The sequence below is a fragment of the Lagenorhynchus albirostris genome, chromosome 6, assembly GCF_949774975.1.
Source record: "Lagenorhynchus albirostris chromosome 6, mLagAlb1.1, whole genome shotgun sequence".
Lineage (NCBI taxonomy): Eukaryota > Metazoa > Chordata > Mammalia > Artiodactyla > Delphinidae > Lagenorhynchus > Lagenorhynchus albirostris.
Genome location: NC_083100.1, coordinates 33,911,697 through 33,926,802, shown reverse-complemented (window position 1 = coordinate 33,926,802; position 15,106 = coordinate 33,911,697). Strand labels below are relative to the sequence as shown.

General features: G+C 42.3%; 1 protein-coding gene across 1 annotated transcript in view; it reads right to left on the bottom strand.

Moving 5' to 3' along the window:
* MPP4 (MAGUK p55 scaffold protein 4) overlaps positions 1-14,725 on the bottom strand; it is a 39,665-nt gene extending 24,940 nt beyond the window's left edge. The window contains exons 1-9 of the mRNA XM_060151351.1: positions 14,638-14,725; positions 13,665-13,786; positions 11,161-11,238; positions 8,959-9,039; positions 5,024-5,155; positions 4,282-4,363; positions 3,019-3,104; positions 1,288-1,359; positions 642-838 (exon numbers count right to left, since the gene is read on the bottom strand). Coding sequence (XP_060007334.1) covers positions 642-838; positions 1,288-1,359; positions 3,019-3,104; positions 4,282-4,363; positions 5,024-5,155; positions 8,959-9,039; positions 11,161-11,238; positions 13,665-13,786; positions 14,638-14,725 — 938 coding nt within the window. The remainder of the gene's footprint in view (positions 1-641; positions 839-1,287; positions 1,360-3,018; positions 3,105-4,281; positions 4,364-5,023; positions 5,156-8,958; positions 9,040-11,160; positions 11,239-13,664; positions 13,787-14,637) is intronic.
* Between the last annotated feature and the right edge of the window lie 381 nt (positions 14,726-15,106).

Sequence of the window (15,106 nt, the reverse complement as noted above, 5' to 3'; positions counted from 1 at the left end):
CAATGTCTTCAAATCCCCTTTTACTAAGATTTTGGTCCCACCTCATCCACTGAAATTGCTTTTATCAAGATCACCAATGACTTCTGTTGCTAAATCCAGTGGTCAATTCTCAGTCCCCTCAGCGGTGGTTGACATAGTTGATCAGGACACTCTACCATCTTGATTTTGGTCTGCCTCATCGGCCATTCCTTCTCAGTCTCCTTTGCTAGTTCCTTTTCTTCCTCGTGATCTCTTAACATTGGCTGAGTCTTGGACCTCTCATTCTATTTTCTTTCTATCCTTAATCCCTTCCTTGGACCTCAATAGCACCAAGGTGATGGTGGAAAGTTGAGATTCAGTAACTGAGCTTTCACTTCAGCCTTGAAAGATTATAGAGGGAGTCAGAACTACCTTTAAAAGTTTAATTTAGCTTCCCAAGTACTCTTCTCTCTTTTCTAATTGATACGATTATTCTGGTCCCTTTGGTGTTTAAGATGTTTAGAGCATATTGACAAGTTGACATTTGGATTTAGAGACCAGTGTGTGTTCATCTATCTGCTTGTCTCTCTTTCTCTCATCTTAACTGCAACAACAGAAGCCTGAGAAAACGTTTTGTTTCCTGATGGCTCGGTCTTGAGTCCAGGAGTGATGACTTTTCTTACCTCTTCAGAAGGTGCGTGGAAGGGATTAGGCCAGCACAGGTACCAAGGTCTGAGATTTTCCGGGCTTGCCACCAGAGGGCATCATTCTGGTCCACAATCTGGAGGATGTCCCCCTTCTGGAAAGGCAAGCCGGCATCCATGCAGGGGATGGCAGGGTCCTCCTGGGGCCAGTACTCAGTCATGGCACGAACATATACCTGACAGTAGGTGCATAATGACACCTCAGAAGAATCCTTACCCCCGGGTTGTTAAGACTTAAAACCATCTCTCCCACTCTTCCACCTACTGGTGCTATCTTTCCTCTCCAACCTCACCAAAAAGAACTTCCTTCTTGAACTGAGTCTAAGAGCCATGAAAAAAAAAAAAATGAGTTTGGGAATAGAATCTTTCAGCTCTGAGAAGTTTTTGCTCAAATGCTCACCATTCTTGATGTTACTTCTTAACTTCTTGGTACCCCATCTCCTGTTATTGTATTCATTTACTGATTTGCCTCTCACGTCATCAGTATTGAAAAATATGCAATACAGTATTGAACCAATCTTCAATACATTATAGAGGATAGTAATAAGATACAAAGTACATCATGGTTGTTATTGTTATTGGAGGATTTACTGTGTGTGGGTATGAAGGCTCAGTAAATTCTTACCATCTTTTGGCTATTAACAGGAGGGTCAGAAGCTGGAACCACCTTGAATATGATTGTGCCACGAGACATGGCCTAGAAAATGTCAGAGGAAAGAATGACAAATCGTAGAGTTCACTGGGTTACTGGGGTTTGGCAGACAGAAGGTACAATTCAATGTGTGCAGGTCAAATGGGGACATCTCCCACAGGGGCTTTTACAAGGGCTCAACAGCTAAATATCACCACCCAGAAATGGACATTAGGAAGAAATTGAGCTCCACTTCTGTCCTGCTGTGGGACTTCCAGGATCACTGGTCTGTTAAAACCCGCACTGAGGCCTGGCTTCTCGCAGGGACCCTCCATCTCGCTGCTGCCAGGACACCACACTCAGCAAGGTCTTATTCCCACAGGCACTAAGGAAGGAGAGGAGCTCTTGGTCTGACTTTCCCTCCTCTTATCTCAGTCAGTAATTATTTCCTGAAAAATGATTTCTGCATCAGGCAGCCTAGTCTTATGTGGAAGAAGATAAAGGGCCCCCAAGTCTTCTGGGGGGAACTGACGTCTCCAAACTAATGGTGGAGGAAACAGAGAGCATCTTAGTTTGATGGGAGGGGTAAGAATCCCCCGTCACACACACTGTGATGGGCATTGGAGATCCTAGAGATTAACAAGAAAGATCTCGGTCTCACTTGGGAATTTCACAACCCCACTGTCCTGGCAACTCCACAGCTGGAACTGAAAGGGCTGAGGTGGAGGCATGTGTGTCTGTGACTGATAGTCCTTTAAGCTCCCGGTGCAGTATCTTTTACACCACACAGAATCTTGCCTGGTGGTTTGCAAAATATTTCAGTGCTTGGTATACTCCTTATAATACTCCTTATATAATACTCCTTATAATATTTATAATACTCCTTATAATACTCCTTATATAATACTCCTTATAATATTTATAATACTCCTTATAATACTCCTTATAATACTCCTTATATAATACTCCTTATATAATACTCCTTATAATACCACTCCTCCTCTCAGTCCCTAAGGCACATCTATGAAAATCTAGAGTTCCCCCAAGAACCCAGTTTGAGAACCACTAGTCTATGTAATATATAATAATTGACCTCAGGCCCCACTCTGGGGGTGTACATGGGGGGAGGTGTGCGGGGAAAGCTGCTATGGCTACTGACAGCTGGACAGTGACTCGGGCAATGGTTTGAAGGATGGGAATGGGAACCGAAAAGAGTTACCAAAAGCTCATATAATCAGGTCACACCGCCATTTCAACCACAAGGACAGTGGCAGGGCCAGCAGGGATGTCCCCCTCCCCATATGCTGCCCTCTGGAGACTTCTTTTTTACCCCAAAGCTGCCTCAAGGAAACTGCATAAACATGTAAGGGGAGCGAGGGGTGGTTTGCTCGGGTTCAGACACTCCTCCACTGTCTCACTCTGCCCACCCCGGGCTCGGTTTCCAGTGGAGCCACCCAGGTGACGAGGGACCTGGGCTGGGCGGTCTGGCAGTCTTCCTGAGGCTGAAAGAGCAGCTTGTGAAGGGAGGTATCCAGAAGGGGCCAGATCCCCTGAGGAGGCGGATGGGGGAAGGCGAACCAGCTGCATAGAAACAGACAAGTTCTGGGGCCTAGAGAGAGGAAGCTGCCTAGCGGGACCCGAATCCCCCTCCAATTACAGTGCACACGCCATGGGCTGACATAACGTGGCACTGAGTCACGGAGAAGGCGAGGAGGAGACTGTTACCAGAATATGGATCACTTGCTCAGGGTCCAGTCCTTCAACTGAAACTCCATTCACTTCCACCAGTTTGTCTCCAGCATATAACAACCCTAGGCAAACAGGAACACAAAACAAAGAGGGGTACGAAAAAACTCTCACAAATGGCGGTAGCCATCCCAAAGCTCCTTAACAAACGCGCTAACCCAAGCAGGCTCTGACATCTTAAATTTCATGGTGAAATAATAATAATAAAGCAAACTGGCTATTCCAATTTACACCACCACCAAAGTGCATGAGAATTGCATTTTTCTACCTTTCCACCAACACTGGGTATTAAGTGGTGGTGATATTTTTATTTTCACTAATCTGATGTTGTAAGATGGAACTGGAGCTCTGGTAAGAATATAACACGAAAAATGAAGCTGTCGGGGTCATGAGAAAATGTCAGATGAAAAGGAAATGGGGGGTACTCTTCAAAAGAGAAAATGTGGAGAAACTTGAGGGTTAAGATTGAGGCTTGAGAAATATGACGTAAGACAGTGCAGATAAGAAGCAGGATGACATCACGGAACAGAAACCAAGGATGATGAAAATTTTAAGCAAGGTGTTGTCAACAACATCAAATGTGCTGCGGAAGTAAAAATAAGACTGAGGCTGACAGAAGGGCCAGTGGACTTAGCAGCTAGGATGTCCCTGGGTAATTTCTCTAAGAACGTTGGGGTATGAACCCTGCACCAGGTTTCCAGGGCCATATACAGTGAGAACACACGTAGCAGGTACAGAACAGCTCGTTTCAGAAGCACAGTGATGAAAAGAAGGAAATTTGGTTCTCTGGTAGAAAAGGCAAGCAACAGGTGTTTGAAGACGGGGAAGAGAGATGCCTTTTTGAACACAGAAGGACCAAGTGAAGCGTGAAAGTTGGGAATATAGAGTGAGGCAGACCTGGACTTGAATCCTGACTCACCCTGTGAAACCCTGAGCAAGTTAGGTGTTAATCTCTTTGAGCCTCAGTTTCCTCATCTATATGATAGCCTGATAATACTTACCTTGTTAGGTTTACATGGGAATGTAAAGTAAGGGAACATTAATTTAGTGCCTAGAATGGAGGGACTCAGTGAGGAAGGGCAATGGGACTTCTCTGGAATATTCCTTTCTTCCTTCTTAGTAACCAAGCAATAGAACTTATTAAAGCTCAACCTCAGTTAGGAAAGAGGGGCTTCCCCGGGAAGATTAAACAATCATTCCCTGTTTTCCTGGTCACGCTTGCACCCTGCTGCTCCAGCTTACCACTCCTCTCCGCCAGCCCACCATGGATGACTCTGGCCACCAGGATGTCCCCTGTCATCTCATGGCGCTTGATGGTAGCTCCCTGGGGAGAGAGTACAGTAGAACCCCTTTTTACCTAACATGACCACTTTCCTGGGGGCTTCCCTCAGTATCGCTCTGGTCTTTCGGACAAGGGTATTCATACCAACCAGGGCCATACATACTGTGCCATGAAAAAGGAAAGGCCATTCAACCTTGGTCTAGGAAAGTCTACATCCAACCACATAGACATCAAAGAATATTGAGATCCTTCCAAAGGTAAAGAAAACTCCCACAATTACAACCTAATCAAAGGGATTATGCTTAGAAAATCAAATTAATGCCTTACTTAGCTTCCCCTTTATAGAGGAAAAAAACGTAGGCAAATATATTAGAACAGAGTAAAATATATGTACATGTCACAGAGCCAAATAATAAAATAAAAGAATTTCTTATGTCTCACAGCTTTTAGAAAACAAAAACACTAAGCAGAAACCTTCCCTGGTGAAAACATTACAACCTGTAATGTGTTTGAAATCACAGGCAAAATTCATTAAGATACAGTTTCGCCATTATTATCATGGATTCCCTCACATTGTCTGATTGCCTCACACTACATCTGTGACTACAGACAAGAATATTGCCCAAGTAATTACTAGACATAACTTAGCTCATAATTAACCCTGGTGTAATCCTAAATGAAAAGGTAAAATGATTTCCTTACCAGGGGCTGCTGGTTTTTCACCATGCAAACAATCCTCATTGCTTCCTCGCTCTCAGGGATGTTGTCTGGCAGTGGAGGGAGAAGAGGTTCAAAGTCTTTCTGAGCCACGGTGTCATGGGCGCTGAGCAAGGCCTGGGAACAGTGAAGGAAAAGGGGAACAAACGTCACACATAGGACACATCCACCTAGAAGATGCTGACTCAATACTATGTGAGATACAACAACAACCAACACGTACGTGCCAGGCATAGTTCTAAGTGTTTCATGTGGATTAACTCAATCTTCACAATAATCCTGAGGCAGGTATATATTTTTTTAAATTTTTAAAATTTATTTTAATACAATTTGTAAAGGTTACTTTCCATTTACTGTTATTACAAAATAGTGGCTACTCCCCATGTTGTACAATACACCCTTGTAGTCTATCTTTCACCCAATAGTTTATACCTACCACTCCTCCACTCCCATATTGCCTGCCCCACTCCACTGGTAACTACTAATTTGTTCTCTATATCTGTGAGTTTGCTCCTTTTTTGTTATATTCACTAGATTGTTGTATTTTATAGATTCCACATGTGACATCATACAGTATTTGTCTTTCTCTGTTTGACTTATTTCACTAAGCATAATGCCCTCCAAATCCATCCATGTTGCTGTAAATGGCAAAATTTCATTCTTTTTTATGGCTGAGTAGTATTCCATTGTATATATATACCACATCTTCTCTGTCCATTCATCTGTTCATGGACACTTAGGTCACTTTCATACCTTGGCAATTGTAAATAATGCTGCTATGAACATTGGGGTGCATGTATCTTTTCAGATTCGTGTTTTTGGTGTTTTTTGACATATACCCAGGAATGGAATTACTGAGTCATATGGTAGTTCTATTTTTAGTTTTTTGAGAAAACTCCACACTGTCTTCCACAGTGGCTGTATCAACTTATTGATACAAGTGTTCCCTTTTCTCCACATCCTTGTGAGGCAAGTATATTTATTTCCCCCATTTTACAGATAAGGAAACAAGGCAGAGAGAGGGTAAGGAACACATAATATATTCTTTCATTTCTGATAAAATGTATTCTGTCACATTCTCATTTCCTGGAAACCCATGTAATCCATGGTGCTCCTATAAACTTGAACTACAAAACAACTATTGTAATAGTTTCCCCAATTAAGGTAGAATGAGGAGAGTAATCAAAACATCTTGCTGGTTTAATTATCAGTGACACTTAAGGGCCCATGCAAAACAGAATGAGAAAAAGTAGTCCTCCACTTTTAGAGTATGATCAAAGAGTTCCTTCTCATGGCCCAGTATGTTCAATTTTCATTTCACGAGACGGGGAAGTAGTCATTCTACAGCCCTGCCAGAGACTGGTGGACAGAACTTTGTTGGAACTCAGAGAAAATTCTCTAGGTTTATCTTGTGAAATAAAACATTTTTTAACATCTTTATTGGAGTATAATTGCTTTACAATGGTGTGTTAGTTTCTGATTTATCACAAAGTAAATCAGTTATACATATGTCCCCATATCTCTTCCCTCTTGCATCTCCCTCCCTCCCACCCTCCCTATCCCACCCCTCTAGGTGGTCACAAAGCACCGAGCTGATCTCCCTGTGCTATGCGGCTGCTTCCCACTAGCTATCTATTTTACGTTTGGTAGTGTATATATGTCCGTGCCACTCTCTCACTTTGTCACAGCTCACCCTTCCCCCTCCCCATGTCCTCAAGTCTATTCTCTAGTAGGTCTGTGTCTTTATTCCCATCTTAGCCCTAGGTTCTTTTTTTTTTTTTCAACGACTTTATTGGAGTATAATTGCTTTACAATGGTGTGTTAATTTCTGCTTTATAACAAAGTGAATCAGCTATACATATACATCTATCCCCATATCCCCTCCCTCTTGCGGCTCCCTCCCACCCTCCCTATCCCACCCCTCCAGGTGGTCACAAAGCACTGAGCTGACCTCCCTGTGCTATGCAGCTGCTTCCCACTAGCTATCTATTTTACCTTTGGTAGTGTATATATGTCCATGCCACTCTCTCACTTCGTCCCAGCTTACCCTTCCCCCTCCCTGTGTCCTCAAGTCCATTCTCTATATCTGCGTCTTTATTCCTGTCCTGCCCCTAGGTTCTTCAGATCCTTTTTTTTTTTTTTTTAGATTCCATATATATGTGTTAGCATAAGGTATTTGTTTTTCTCTTTCTGACTTACTTCACTCTGTATGACAGACTCTAGGTCCATCCACACCACTACAAATAACTTAATTTTGTTTCTTTTTATGGCTGAGTAATATTCCATTGTATATATGTGCCATATCTTCTTTATCCATTCATCTGTCGATGGACACTTAGGTTGCTTCCATGTCCTGGCTATTGTAAATAGAGCTGCAATGAACATTGTGGTACATGACTCTTTTTGAATTATGGTTTTCGCAGGGTATATGCCCAGTAGTGGGATTGCTGGGTCATATGGTAGTTCTATTTTTAGTTTTTTAAGGAACCTCCATATTATTCTCCATAGTGGCTATATCAATTTACATTCCCACCAACAGTGCAAGAGGGTTCCGTTTTCTCCACACCCTCTCCAGCATTCATTGTTTGTAGATTTTTTGATGATGGCCATTCTGACTGGTGAAAAACACTATTCTTGAACGTAACCGGAGACGTTAAATACAATGGAGAAATGATGAGTCTCCTCAATTAAACCTAATTAGTCCTCCAAAATAATATTTTAAATGTGGGCAAAAGTTCATCAAGCTATAGTAAGAAAGCTAAATTTTAATACTATTAAAATTAATAAAAAAACAGGCTTTGGCCACTATAATTCTAGGTAGTTTTTTTTTTTTAACATCTGTATTGGAGTATAATTGCTTTACAATGGTGTGTTAGTTTCTGCTTTATAACAAAGTGAATCAGTCATACATATACATATGTTCCCATATCTCTTCCCTTTTGCGTCTCCATCCCTCCCACCCTCCCTATCCCACCCCTCTAGGTGGTCACAAAGCACCGAGCTGATCTCCCTGTGCTATGCGGCTGCTTCCCACTAGCTATCTATTTTATGTTTGGTAGTGTATATATGTCCATGCCACGCTCTCACTTTGTCACAGCTTACCCTTCCCCCTCCCCATATCTTCAAGTCCATTCCCTAGTAGGTCTGTGTCTTTATTCCTGTCTTACCCCTAGGTTCTTCATGACATTTTTTTTTTCTTAGATTCCATATATATGTGTTAGCATACGGTATTTGTCTTTCTCTTTCTGACTTGCTTCACTCTGTATGACAGACTCTAGGTCCATCCACCTCACTACAAATAACTCAATTTCGTTTCTTTTTATGGCTGAGTATATTCCATTGTATATATGTGCCACATCTTCTTTATCCATTCATCCGATGATGGACACTTCAAATAAAACTTTTTGACTGATAAATTCCATTGCTCCAAGTGCAGACATCCTCTTAAATTCTAATTTGTTGATAAATTGATCTCAAAATCTATAAGTACTATGAGATAGGTTTCTATTCTGCAATCAAATGTTCTTCATATACCCCCTCATAGAGCTAATCATTATTATACTGTATTTTCCAAGCACCTTCACTCACTCTATTTGAAACTTAAAATAACTTAAGATGTATGCTACTTTGATTGCCAACCCCCCAGAATTTTCGAGGAACAATGGCTTTCCCGGGGGGAAAAAGACGCCGTGGGAAGTTCTGGATGCCTCCTTATAAATAGGGCAGGCTTTTCTCCATGACCAGTGAGATTAAGCCAGTCACGTCCAAGTTCCACATTTTTAGGTACAGTCTGTTGGTCACCCACATACGGTAATAGAACATCTATTCAGAGAGCACATTTTCCAGCACATTTATTTCTCCTTCCCAACTTTGTCTATGTGCCAGATGGTTATATCTTGCCCATTTTAGCAAGCACTTGCCTTTAAGTGTGGAGCCTGGAGGATTTGTCTCAGCTCTTGGATCTCAGGGGACTTGGGGGTTTCATGTAATATCTTCACTACCTGGTTGGTGGAAAAACATACATTGTGAATTTTTTAACAATCTTTATCACCTATTTAACATCTCCTAGGTAGGATAACAGGTATACTGACACGATATTGACCTAAGAAAAGCCTTCTTTTTCCTCTTTAAAGTCAAGGCTTAGAGTCTTTCCTTATCATTAAACTTCATTACAGCAGGTGGAATCCAAGATTTGGGGTAGATCTAAACCACAGTGCCCCAGTCCTGGCACATCGCAGGCTTGGAGGAAGAACAAACATAATTTTGTAATGTCATATGTGCCAAGGCAATATCCCTCTAGTGGCTCTGAGATAGCTGTTTGCTAATGTGAATGCTTTATAGGCAGGTTAAGGTATCTGAGTTCTCCAGCTACAGGCTCAATTACCTGGAGAACCCAGGCAGCTTAATCCCATGGGCTGTTCCATTCTTCAGTTGCAAAATGAAATAGTAATTTGTATTTTAGGGCTTATTATTTGATTAGCAATTTTAATGTTTGTTGCAACAAAAAAGTGCTAGACAGAATAAATTCTGATCTCTTTGCTTTGGTTTAGGCATAGACCTGCTTTCTGACATGACATAAGCCCTAACAAGACTTTAACCAGCTCCATGAATCTTCAGCAGTCAAGGACCATCACATATTGTCAAATGAAAACAAGCAGTTTAGCAAGCTTCACCTCCACTCACTGGGGTTACAACTGAATAAAATATCACGTGTGTGTTTCCCTGTGGACAACTGAGAACCATTCAAGTTGTTGATTACTGGAGCTGAGGTCAGAAGTTTTTTTTTAAATTTCTTTTAATATGGACAATAAATAAAAACAAAACAGATTATATTTATGTATCCATTCAGCAAATATGCATTGAACATCTACTGTGTGCTAGGCACTGTTTTGAGTGATGCAAATAGAGCACTGAATAGGCAGACAAAAATCCCCAGTCTCATGGAGTTTACATTCTAGTGAGGAGCCACAGACAATAAATAAAATATATAAGTAAAAGAGTTTTATTTGATGATGAAAAGAGTTAAGAAGAGAAATGAAATAGGGAAGGTGGATAGGGAATGCTATGAGAGGACTGCAATTTTAGATGGGGTGACCAGGGAAAGCCTCCGTGAGGTGACATTTGAGTGGAGACTGGAGGGAGATAAGAAAGCAAATCGTGTGGCTATACGGGCAAGGGCGTTACTGACATAAGGAATGGCAAGTGCAAAGGGCCTGCGGTAGGAGCATGTCTGGTTCGAACAACCACAAGGGGTTCAACTGGCTGGAGCAGAGTGAATAAGGGAGAGAGTGGTGAGTATGACATCAAAGAGGTAACGGGGGCCCCCTTATGTTTGACTATGCAAGAATTCGGATGTTTACTCGGAGATAAGTTGTTGGAGGAAGAGTTTGAGCAGGGAAGTGACATGATTTGACTCATCTTTAATCAGAATCTCTTTGGCTGCCATGAAGGGAATAGACCCCAGGGGAGCAAGAGTATAAGTGGGCGACCAGGTAGGAGGCTACATCGCAATTATCCATGTGAGAGACAATGATGTTCTATATTAGGTGGCACAGCAGAGGTGGGGAGATTCTCGATATGTTTTGAAACTAGAGCTGACAGGACTGGGTGTGGGTGTGAGAGAAAGGAAAAGTCAAAGATGACCCCAGAGGTTTCAGCCGGGGTACTGCAAGAACAAAGACATCCTTAGTGAGATGGAAAAGGCTGGGGTGAGAGCGGCTTTGGGGATGGGACAGCCAAGAGCTCCGTTGGGGACAAAGTTTGAGGTCCATTAGACATCTCAGTAGGATGGGATGGGGCAGAGGACATCAGAGCCTGCCGTCCAGGAGCCCAGAATAGGGATGTAAATTAGGTATCATTAGTAGAGCAACATTACCCTCTTTCCAGGGGATAATTAGGTCCACGGTTTAGGGAAAAAGAGGGAAATGCACACAAGCTAAAAATGTGTCTTGTTGGTTTTAATTTGGGGAGACAGCAGGCCTTCTATTAAAGCTCAATTAGAAACAGTTATCAGATGCATAATCACCAACTGAACTTTTCCATTAGAGCATTTAAACTAGCGCTATGAGTAAAATGGTATCACGTTAAAGCTCTACTATTCTCTGGATGAAAAATCACCTCACCTCGTAGGATAACGCCTGGGCATGGGGTGTGGCAGGAATGAGCTTCTTTCCTTTAAATTCCTGGAGGCAGTCATAAACCTGCCGAGGGGCAACGAGGAGAGAATGACATACTGAGGGAAGGCTCGCCCAGGGGAGACTCAGCCTGAGCAAGGGCACAAGTGGCTGGGTAGCATGTGTGTTGGCCTTTAATAAGGTGTCTCTAGTTGTCTAAGCGAAATGAACTCAAGACTGGTGGCTCTAATGCTTCAAAGGCTTAATTACTGGCTGCCACTGGAAACTGTTCTTCCCCAAACAATATCATTGATAAAAAGAAACGTGAATTTTACTCTTGTTAAATTAAGTAAGCCTGGGTTTTCCAGGCTTGAGGCCAATAAGGATTTGAAGCCAGAGACCTGTGGGAACTTCAGGCTGGGTAGCTGCGTAGGGCATGGGTGAGGGGCTCAGGTTCACCAGGGCATCTGAATGAGAGGCCGGGCACACTATACATGCTTATTTGTACTCTGGGCTCACCTTTTGTTTCCTTTCCTCCCTTAATTCTCCAGTAAAAGTTTGTTTATAAAAATTCCAACTTTGTCTTTGTTGACCCTTAGGAATTGTTTTCCATACCAGGATCTAGGGTTGGGCTGAGAATACCAAGGTCTGACTAGCTCTGCAGTGCAGACCTTAATCTTATTTTAGAAATCTAGTTTCTCTTACAGTTGGAGAAATGAGGTCCAGGAGGTCAGCTCAGCCCTGCCTTTCTCCATCCGGATCTGGGATGGCGGGGCTTCCTTGCTCTACCTCAGTGCCCAAGCTCAAGTGTACCTGGAAGTGATTAAGGCTGGTGGATTGATGCAGGGAGCATAGAGGCCAAGCAGCCTACCAGTGGTAGCAAAGGCAATGCCTTTAGTGGCATTCATACCCCTGTATTAGCTTCCCAGGAGGGAAAAGTGCCTAGTAGAAATCAAGTAGTTTCCCCCAAAGTTTTTTTGTTTTTTGTTTTTTTTTGCGGTACACGGGCCTCTCACCGCTGTGGCCTCTCCCGCTGCAGAGCACAGGCTCCGGACGCGCAGGCTCAGTGGCCATGGCTCACGGGCCCAGCCGCTCCGCGGCACGTGGGATCCTCCCGGACCAGGGAAGGAACCCGTGTCTCCTGCATCGGCAGGCGGACTCCCAACCACTGCGCCACCAGGGAAGCCCATCCCCCAAAGTTTTATTCAGATATATTTGGGATAGAACATTGTGTAAATTTTATGGGTATGCCATGTTTATTTGATACACGTATATGTTGCAAAACGATAACCATGATAAGGTTAGTTAACACCACCGTCACTTCACATAATTACCACTTTGTGTGTCATGATAACGTGTAACATCTATTCTCTCAGCAAATTTCAAGTATGTAATACAATATTGTTAAATATAGTCACCACGCTGTACATTTGCTCCCCAAAACTTATTCATCTTGTAAATGGAAATTTGTACCCTTTGACCAACATCTCCCTATTTCCCCTCCCCCTAGTCCCTGGCAACCACTATTCTCTCTGCTTCTATGAGCTCCACCTTTTTAGATTCCACACACAAGCGAGATCGCACAGTATTTGTCTTTCTCTGACTTATTTCACTTAGCATAATGTCCTGAGATCCATCCATGCTGTTGCAAAAGGGAGGATTTCCTTCCTTTTTATGGCTGAATAATATTCTACTGGACATCCCACTTCTGAGTATATAGTGATAGTAAAATGAAATCACTACCTAAAAAGATATCTGCACCCCATGTTCATTGAAGCTTTATTCACAATAGCCAAGGCATGGAAAAAAACGCTGTGTCCAACAATGGATGAATGGATTAAGAAATCAGGTGTTTTAAAACCAGTGCTGTGAGGAGTACCTCTTTGCTCATGCTAAGTATGCTGACACTTCTTTATTATCTTAAAGAATATAATATTAACATGCATCATAAGGCTGACCATATTTCACTTAAGTGAAGGAAACACATCCTCCAAAAAATAACTTCAAAAGGACCTTTCTTAATAATAACATTTGTTCAGAAGAACAAAATTATAGTCAGATGCTATTGTATGTGCATGAAATTTTAGCCAAATTTAAAAAAAGAAGAGATCTTCAGAGTAAGAAAAACTTAAGATACCTAAACAGAGCTGTAGACATTTCATGTCCTAATTCATGAAAACAAAGAGGAATGATTTTTAAAGCATTTTTATTTGTCCTGAGTTGGCCTCAAGGACAAAGGGCTGTAGACAGCTGCTAAGGGTGCTGTCTATGGCCGTTTGTGGTGGCTGCTGTGTGACCCCAGGGGTCTCTGGAAGAAAGGGAGTTGGGGGTAGAAAAGAGAGGAGCTGCCATATTCTTTTCCAGCCAAGTATATTCCTTCCTAAGCTAAGAGGTTGTGTAGCTCTTCTCTGAACTTTTTCCCAGATGAAATTTCCTGCCAACTGACAAGGAACACTGTTGGACGAGTAAGTTCTGCTCCCAAGGCTAAGGCTTCTGAGAAATGGAGCGCTCACCTTGAGCAGAGCCTGCAGCCACGGGGAGTGAAGGAGGTCGTACAGGAGACACACTCCATTCACGTCTCGGCTGTAGAACAGATTCAGCTCTTGTAGCACAAGCCTCAGGATTTGGGAGATACCTACAAATGGGAGAGGGCAGAGATGGGGTGACGGGTGGAAAGGCAGGTGTAAATGTGAAGGACAATTCAGACCTCTGGTAGGTACCAGGAGCTCATGAGGAGAGGAGAGGACACTGGATTTGAGGCCCAAAACTCTGCTCTAGCCCTGTTCTATCACTTACTGTGTGAACTTCAGAAAGCCATCCAACTATCTGGAACCTACTTTCCTTGTGGCAAAATGAGAATATGTTAGCTTCCCCATAGGGTTGTTGCCAACATTAAATGAGATAATAGATCATAGTATAGAAATGAAAGATTTTATGAGAGCAATATTGCTTTCCCTTCCCCAATCTTAATAGCCTCTGGTTTACTCCAAAATTATCTAGTTGTTTTCTGGATCCTCCTTCTCTAATTCAAACATGCAACCGTGTGTATTTACCTTTTATGAAAATTCTTATTGAAAAATTCTCCTAACAGGCCTTTAATACATAGCTCAGGATTCCACTATTAAAGGGACTGAACAGAATTTAGTAAATGCTTGGTTGCTTTTACAAGTATTTTCATAGAAATCCTATTTGTTGCAGTGATATGTCGAATGTGAACAAGTTGTGAAGTTCTAAGGCAAAGTAAAACATCGTGGGGTAGGAAAAAAAGAGATTCTGAATCTACTGTGTCAATTTCTGTCCTTCCTGCCTTGAAAATTGCTTAGGCTTATCACTAATAGATGCAATAGGACACTTCAAACTGTATGAGAAATTCCTTGTAGGAATCACAAAAAGTCTATCAGAATTTCTGCACCTACATTGGATCACATATTTAGAGGGATATTAAAAGAACTTTCTGGTCTAGAAAAGGAACCTGGCACCACATACCATTCTCCGGATTGGTTCCCGTAGAAAGCTTCTCGTCCTTCTTGTCTTTGCTGTCTGGTGGGTCTGCTCCTTTGTCTGACTGTATCATGCTCCCTTCCCAAGCTTTCAGAAGGAATTCAGAGCTAGGGAGCAGATCAACAAACAGCACACAGCTCACTCAATCACACTGGCCCCGCAGCTCTTAGTACATATATAGGCACATATTTTCAACAGCATTTATTGAGAAAGTCAGGCACTGTGCTACGTACACACCAGGATCCACATCGGATAAAACAGTCTTGCCTTGTGGCACTTCCTCTCTAAATTATCCATCACCAGCTGTGTGAACGAGAAAACTACTATTTCATGAAACGTTCCTTCTACTCCCCTTTCTTAAAACAAGTGACAAATAATGTCAGTTTGTTTATTTTCCACCTCTTTGCCTAGTTGATTTCACCATCATTCAGAGATCAGAAGAGTCTTCCCTGGC